The sequence below is a fragment of the Carcharhinus amblyrhynchos genome, unplaced genomic scaffold, assembly GCF_965287045.1.
Source record: "Carcharhinus amblyrhynchos unplaced genomic scaffold, sCarAmb.v2.hapA scaffold_51, whole genome shotgun sequence".
In the NCBI taxonomy this organism is placed as follows: domain Eukaryota; kingdom Metazoa; phylum Chordata; class Chondrichthyes; order Carcharhiniformes; family Carcharhinidae; genus Carcharhinus; species Carcharhinus amblyrhynchos.
The window spans coordinates 1,772,301-1,779,883 of NW_027649792.1; the positions used below are offsets into that span (position 1 = coordinate 1,772,301).

Here is a 7,583-nt window from a genome sequence, read left to right on the forward strand (position 1 = left end):
CATCCTTCCTTAGATATGGGGCCGAAAAGGACCAAGAAAGAAAATTACAGCGTAGGAACAGGCCCTTCGGCCCTCCAACCTTGCACCTACCGTGCTACCCGACTTCACTCAAACCGCCCCCCGAACCAAAAGTGCTGACTGTATTCGGAATGTGGTCTGAACAAAGATTTACAAAACCTCAGCAGTACACCCCTGCTGTTGTATTCTATCTCTCGCGAAATGAAGCCGAGCAGAGAGACTCTGTTATATCGAATGAATATTGAAAGAGTTATGGTTTGACCCTCCATTGTTTCCAAATTTCCCTGATCATCAACACCCCATCTAGGCTGTAAATATCCTACTTTGGGTATAAAAAGTGTTGGATTGAACGGGGTGAAGTGAAGCTGTTTGTTTAGTGACTGTAATTGATGTGAGTCTCCATGGATCCGATTAGTCTTCCTGGAGGGTTTTCCCTCTTCTATTAATAAGGGATTCTGTTCAATGTGTTGTCTCATTGAGACAGCGGGAGCGACAACTCCAAACTAACAGAGATCAGCGGCTGTGGAGAGAGAGGGAGGGAGAGGAGAGATCAGAATCTGGGAGCAGTGGATTGGAATCTCCCAGCGATGCATCAGAATCTGGGAACAATCAATTGGAATGTTCCAACAATGGATCAGAATCTGGGAACAATGGATTTTGATGTTCCCACTAAGGACAGGAGTTTCTCATACTGGATTTCTTGGTTTACTGGAGATGGCTTACGGATAACATTATTTGGTCGGATTCGATATCTACTGCACGTGATTCAATGCTTTTACTATCCCCTCCTGGCTATTGTTGGTGTTCCGGGTAAGTCCCTGGCTGGAATTTTACCGGCCTGACTGCCAGGGAATTGGAGCAGGCGAGGGGCAGAGCATGGGAGGGTCTGTTAAACACGGGAGGGATTTTGCAGCTTCGGGGAGAGTGAGGCTGTAAAGTCCCCTTCCCTGTGTCCAGTTTCTCTTGCTAGAAAGGCTGTTTAACTGTGTTGATTTCCCTGTCATTTACTGTACTCGGTTTGCTGCTCTTGTTTCTGTTGAATCTCTGTGTCCAGTTATTATTTCTTTCAGCCACTTAGAATTGTCTCAGGGCCCATGGGCTGGGATGTCTTCTGTGTGCTGGGACTTTTCATAGACATGTGACATCAGACACTATTCCTTCATGAGTGAAAGATTGAGACAGAATCCATTTTACCCTCGACATATAACATATAGCAGTTCACTGCTTATCACCCACCCAGTCAGCAGGCTGCAGAATCCATTTTTATTGTTTACAGCAAGATCTCACGTGTGTATGTGAATTGTGTATTTGCAACCACATAGGTTTGGTACTTGGTGGGGAACACAGCTGCAAGTCATAGAAATCATAGCAACCCTACAGTACACAAAGAAATCATTCGGCCCATCAAGTCTGCACCGACCACAATCCCACCCAGGCCCTACCCCCATATCCCTCCATATTTTACCCACTAATCCTCTAACCTATGGTTCTACGGTCAATTTAGCATGGCCAATCAACCTAACCCGCACACCTTTGGACTGTGGGAGGAAACCGGAGCACCCGGAGGAAACCCACGCAGACACTAGGAGAATGTGCAATCTCCACACAGACAGTGACCCGAGCCGGGAATTGAACCCAGGACCCTGGAGCTGTGAAGCAGCAATGCTAACCCACTGTGCTGCCGTGGCGCCCCAATCTGTCTGTCTAAATGAAGATTTTTATGGGGATCGGGCCGGGTGGGATTGTGTTCGGTGCCTGTGAACGTTCTGCTCATACCTCACGCATTCATGTCTAGACCACCAATGTACACTAAAAACAGCAAGGGACCCAGCATCGATCCATGTGTAATCTCTCTGGACACAGGCTTGCAGTCACAAAAGCAACATTCATAAGAACATAAGAACATAAGAAATAGGAGCAGGAGTAGGCCATCTAGCCCTTCGAGCCTGCCCTGCCATTCAATAAGATCATGGCTGATCTGTTGTGGCTCAGTTCCACTTTCCCGCCCTCTCCCCATAACCCTTAATCCCCTCTCTTATCAAGAACCCATCAACCCGCTTCTTAAAAATATTTAGCGAGGCAGCCTCCACCACTTCAACGGGCAGAGAATTCCAGAGATTCACCACCCTTTGAGTGAAGAAGTTCCTCCTCAACTCCGTTCTAAACCGCCTCCCCTTTATCTTGAGGCTGTGCCCCCTAGTCCTACTGTCTTTTTTGAGCGGGAAGAGTCTCTCCACCTCTATCCTATCCATCCCATTCATCATCTTATACGTCTCAATGAGATCTCCCCTCATTCTTCTAAACTCTAACGAGTACAAGCCTAGTTTATTCAGCCTCTCCTCATAGCTCAATCCCCTCAACTCCGGTATCAGCCTAGTAAACCTCCTCTGCACTCCCTCCAGGGCCAAAATATCCTTGCGCAGGTGCGGCGCCCAAAACTGCACACAGTACTCCAGCTGCGGCCTCACCAATGCCCTATACAGCTGCAGCAAGACCTCCCTACTTTTATATTCAATCCCCCTCGCTATGAAGGCCAGCATCCCATTTGCCTTCCTGACCACCTGCTGCACCTGCAAGCTGGGTTTTTGCGACTCATGCACAAGGACCCCGAGGTCCCTCTGCACCGTCGCCTGCTGCAGTTTTTCGCCACGTAAGTAATAGTCCTTCCTACCATTCTTCCTACCAAAGTGGACCACCTCACACTTGCCAACATTAAATTCCATTTGCCATTTCCTGGCCCATTCGCCCAGCCTATCTAGATCCTTCTGCAGACTCTCCACACCCTCCGCACAATTTGCCTTTCCCCCAATCTTGGTGTCATCAGCAAATTTCGACACTCTACACTCGGTTCCCTCCTCCAGATCATCTATATAAATGGTAAATAGCTGAGGCCCCAGCACCGACCCCTGGGGCACCCCACTAGTCACCAAGCATCACTAGTCATTCAAGCATCACCCTCTGCCTCCTGCCACTCAGCTGATTTTGAATGTAATTTACCAAATTGCCCGCGATCCAATCGGCTATTACTTTCCTGTTCAGTCTCCCATGAGGGAATTCTTCTCTGAAGTCCATTTAGATGACATCGACTGCACTTCCCTCACCTACTTATGCAGTCACCTCCTAAATATATTCAAGCAAATTGTAGACATGATCTCTACTTGACAAAGCCATGCTGACTATTATTCATCAACCCTTACCTCTCAAAGTGGAGATTAATTCTATCCCTCAGATTGATTTCCAATCATCATGATTTCCAATCATGGACATAGTGATGATGCCGTCTTGGGCGTGATCTTGGATGTCTCCAGGACACCTTGTAGGATGGCAGTAGAGCACAATGGTTAGCACAGCTGCCTCACAGCATCAGGGATCCCGGGATTCCATCATCACCAGTGATGATTTTTTGTTTACTTTGAAACCAGCTCCATTCTCACACATTGCCTGTTGGGATTTCTCCTGTTACAAGAACGTGTCGTGTTTCTCTGGAAAGCATTCACATTGAGGAGGTCCAGTTTCTTGCAGCTCCCCAGTGTCACATTGACCCTTGTAAATTTATCTCGATCACAGCAATCCTGTGCACGTCATCAATCTGCGTAAGTTCATTGGTAAGGCCAGGGCACATCGTGCTGATTTTCCAGCTTGAGGTGTGAAAGACTGATTTGGTTTGGTTTGATTTGAATTGATTTGTCTTATTGTTGTCATATATATTAGTATACGGTGAAAATGATTGTTTGTTGAGTGTTCTACAGACAAAGGATAGCGAATAAGCGAGTGTAGAATGTAATGCAGTTATAGCTCGGGTGGAGGAAAAGATCAACTTAATGCCATATAGGTCCATTCAAACACCTGCTGGCAGCAAGAAGAAGCTGTCATTGAGTCATCAGCATGGTGGCACCATGGTTAGCACTCCTGTTTCATGTCTCCTCGGACCTGAGTTCGATTCCTAGCTTGGATCAACGTCTGTGTGGAATTTGCACATTCTCTGTGTGAATTTCATCCGGATGCTCTGATTCCCACCCATAGTCCAACATTTGGTTGATTGGCCATGCTAACTTACCAATTAGCATCCCGTGATACACATGTTAGGGGGATTAGGAGGGTACACATGTGGGACTTCGGGGATAGGATCTGGCTGGGATTGTCGATGGATGAAAGGCCCCCTTCTGCACTGTAGTTTTGCTATGAGTTGGTTGGCATGCTTTTTTTAAATTTCTAATGGAACTAGTGGGATAAGTGTATATCCATGGTGCATTATTCCCTAATTATGCTGGTTGTTTTTGCAAGGCAGTGAGAAGCTTAGACAGAGTTGATGAGAGGGAGATTGATTTGAGTGACAGACTGGTCTGCATTCACCAAGTTTGAAGTTTGTTGCGGTCTGGGACAGAGCATGAGCCACACCAAGCTACAATATTATCTATGATGCATCTGTAAAAGTGGGTGAGAGTCACAGCTGACCTGCCAAATGTCCTTAGACCTCTGAGAAGATAGAGGCATTCGTGGGCTTTCTTAACTATAGTGTCATCATGGAAGGGCACAAAAAGTTACTGGTGATCTGAACCCTAAAATCTGAAGCTCTAGACCATTTCAACTTCAACCCATTGATGTAGATAGGGGCATGTACTCCATGATACCTCCTGAAGTCGATTTGCTTTGTTGACGTTGAGGAAAAGATTGTTGTGGTCGCAAAAGTTCACCAGATTCTCCAACTCTTCCCTGTTCTCAGTCTCATCATTGTTTGGGATCCGACCCACTACGTTGGGATCATCAGAAAAGGTGTAAATTGAGTTATCGGCGTATATGGAATACAGTAAGGGGCTGAGGACACAGTCTTACCGGGTACCGCTGTTGAGGATGATTGTGGAAGAGGTATTGTTGCCTCTCCTTATTTATTGCTGTTTGTGGGTTAGAAGTTCAGGATCCAACTGCAGAGGCAGAAGCCGAGTCCCAGGCCATGGATTTGGATGTGAGTTTAGTAAGAATAATGGTGTTGAAGGTTGAGCTGTAGTCGATAAACATGAGTCTGTGTTACAGGGTTGACTGTTGGGCCAGGGAGATGGCGTGTGTGGACCTGTTGAGGAGGTAGATGAACTGTAGTGGATCAAGGCAATCTAGGAGGCTGGAATTGATTCGTGCCATGACAAACCTTTTGATGTCTTTCATATTATTGGATATCATTCTCACTGGATGATTGTCATTATGGCAGGCTGCTTGGTTTTTCTTTGGTAATGGCCTTTGTTGAGTTTTTATTACCAGGCGCACAGATTGTCAACCTTCCTGCCAAGAGAGAGCTTACTGACCTTCACTGGTCCAGTAGACCACAGTGGGGCAGCAGCAAACCCACTGGGAATTATGGACGGTCACTATTCACTGAACACTGAAGTTTTCTCAAACACTTGAAAGCAAACCCTGGCAGTTGTGTCCTGTGCCAACCGGGTGTGAAATTACCATTTCTTCCTGTGTTGTACTAATTTGGCAACAATGCTGTGGTCTCCTCTCCAGGGTACAGCCCAGGGTAAATATAATAGAGATTCTGTGCTGTCAAGGCATCGGGATCTCCCTCTGTCAACTGTTAGTATGAGTCAGAGGCAAAGGTGAACCAACACTGTTTGGTACCAGTTCTGTTGCAGGGGTTGTCAGTAAGCTGTCTGAGAGATGACAGATTCCCACCTACAGGGATTTCTGTCAGGGTTTACTCCCTCAGCCTTCTTCCCCTCCAAATCCCCCACAAGGTAGAAGAGCTATTTACGTGTAGCTGATGAGGATCAGTTTGTGAACTCCTCTGAAAACTCTCTCCCAAATGTATACCATTGTGTTGTCGCCATGGTGCAGCATGGTGACACTGTGGTTAGCACTGCTGACACACGGCATCCGGGACCTGGGTTCAATTCCTGGTTTGGGTCATTTATTGTGCAGGGTTTGGAGCTTCTCCCCGTGTCTGTGTGTGTTTCTTCTGGACGCTCTTCTTTCCCCTTACACTCCAAAGATGAGCTGGATTTTTTTAAAAAAAGTTATTTTGTATGTGTGGACATTGTTTTTATTTTCACCTATCCTCAGTCTAAATTGTCACATCTTCCTCTGTGATGTCTAATTTTAATCTTAATCTTCCTTCCTAACAGTGAACATAATCACAATTGTGACACTGACAAACAGAAACTGTGGTCTGTCCAAATGTGTTACTAGTTACCTGGTGGCCATGTCGGTGGGGGATCTGCTGGTCGTTATCCTTGACCTGACATTGAGACACATTCCCATAGTTTATTGGGAACAGTTTTATTTCCTGCTGTCGGTTCCGGTGTGTAACATCCACGCTGCCCTGCTTTACGCAGCCACTGACTGTTCTGTCTGGTTCACCGTCACTTTCACCTTTGATCGATTTGTGGCCATTTGCTGCCCCAAGCTGAAAAGTAAATACTGCACTGAGAAATCAGCGACTGTGGCTCTGGGAACAGTGACGGCGCTGAGCTGTTTGAAGAACATTTTCTGGTATTTTATGTTTTTAAATGGATATCAGCTGGTGAACGATCCCTGGTTTTGTGATGTCGCATGGGATGTTATGAAATCTGTGATCTGGAGTACAATCGAGTTCCTCCACTTCATTTTAACACCGTGTGTCCCATTCATCCTGATTCTGCTGCTCAATGCTTTCACTGTCAGACACATTTTAGTGAGCAGCAGAGCCCGCAGGAGACTCCGGTGTCACAACAGTGGGGAGAATTCCAGAGACCCAGAGATGGAGAGTCGAAGGAAATCCATCATCTTACTGTTTGTTATCTCAGGCAATTTCATCCTGTTATGGTCAATATTATTGGTTTATTCAATATGGAATCGGATGGATTATTTGGGGTATAAGTTGGTATTTTTAGATAATTATGTTCTGGAATTGGGTTTCATGCTGCAACTCTTGAGTTGCTGTACAAACACGGCCATTTATGCTGTGACACAGACTCAATTCAGACAGCAGCTAATAATTCTGCTCAAATATCCCTTTACTGCAATTATTTATCTCATTACAGCCTGAGAAGTTACTGCAACTACAAGATCCCTGACTCTTCCTATTGGACATTCAAACTCTAAGCAACAAACAGCCTCACAAAGACAGAACGAGTAACAGATAGAGAGAGAGAGAGGGCAGTGAAAGCAAAAGTGAGAGTGATAGAGAGACAAAGATAGATAGAGAGAGGAAAGGGCACAAAGGCATGAAGAGAGACAGCATTTGAAATAGTTTTGAACAGATAGAGGGAAAGAAACAGACAGACAGAGAGAGACAATCAGAGATAAAGGACAGAGAGAGAGAGAGAGATTCTCTCAGAGTGAAAGAAATAGGGATAGAGGGGGAAATGGCAAGGGTGATTGACAGGGAATGAGAAAGGGAGACAGGACATACATGGGAAGATGTAATAAGGAAGGAAAAGGGCAACTAAGAGGGAACGGGAGACAGAAAGGAGGGCAGAGATAAATAGTCAGAGGAAGAGAAACAGACAGAGAGAGAGCACGGGAACAAATGGAAAAGAATGAGACTGAACACATACAATGGACACAACAAGAGCAAAAGGCAGAGCAAGGCA

General features: G+C 45.8%; 1 protein-coding gene across 1 annotated transcript; it reads left to right on the plus strand.

Annotated features, from left to right (window-relative positions):
• Nucleotides 1-668: 668 nt before the first annotated feature.
• Nucleotides 669-7,036, plus strand: LOC145337518 (putative G-protein coupled receptor 139). Its single transcript, XM_080182307.1, has 2 exons — nucleotides 669-828; nucleotides 6,135-7,036. The coding sequence occupies exons 1-2, from the start codon at nucleotides 669-671 to the stop codon at nucleotides 7,034-7,036; spliced, it is 1,062 nt and encodes a 353-aa protein (XP_080038433.1).
• The last annotated feature ends 547 nt before the right edge of the window (nucleotides 7,037-7,583 follow it).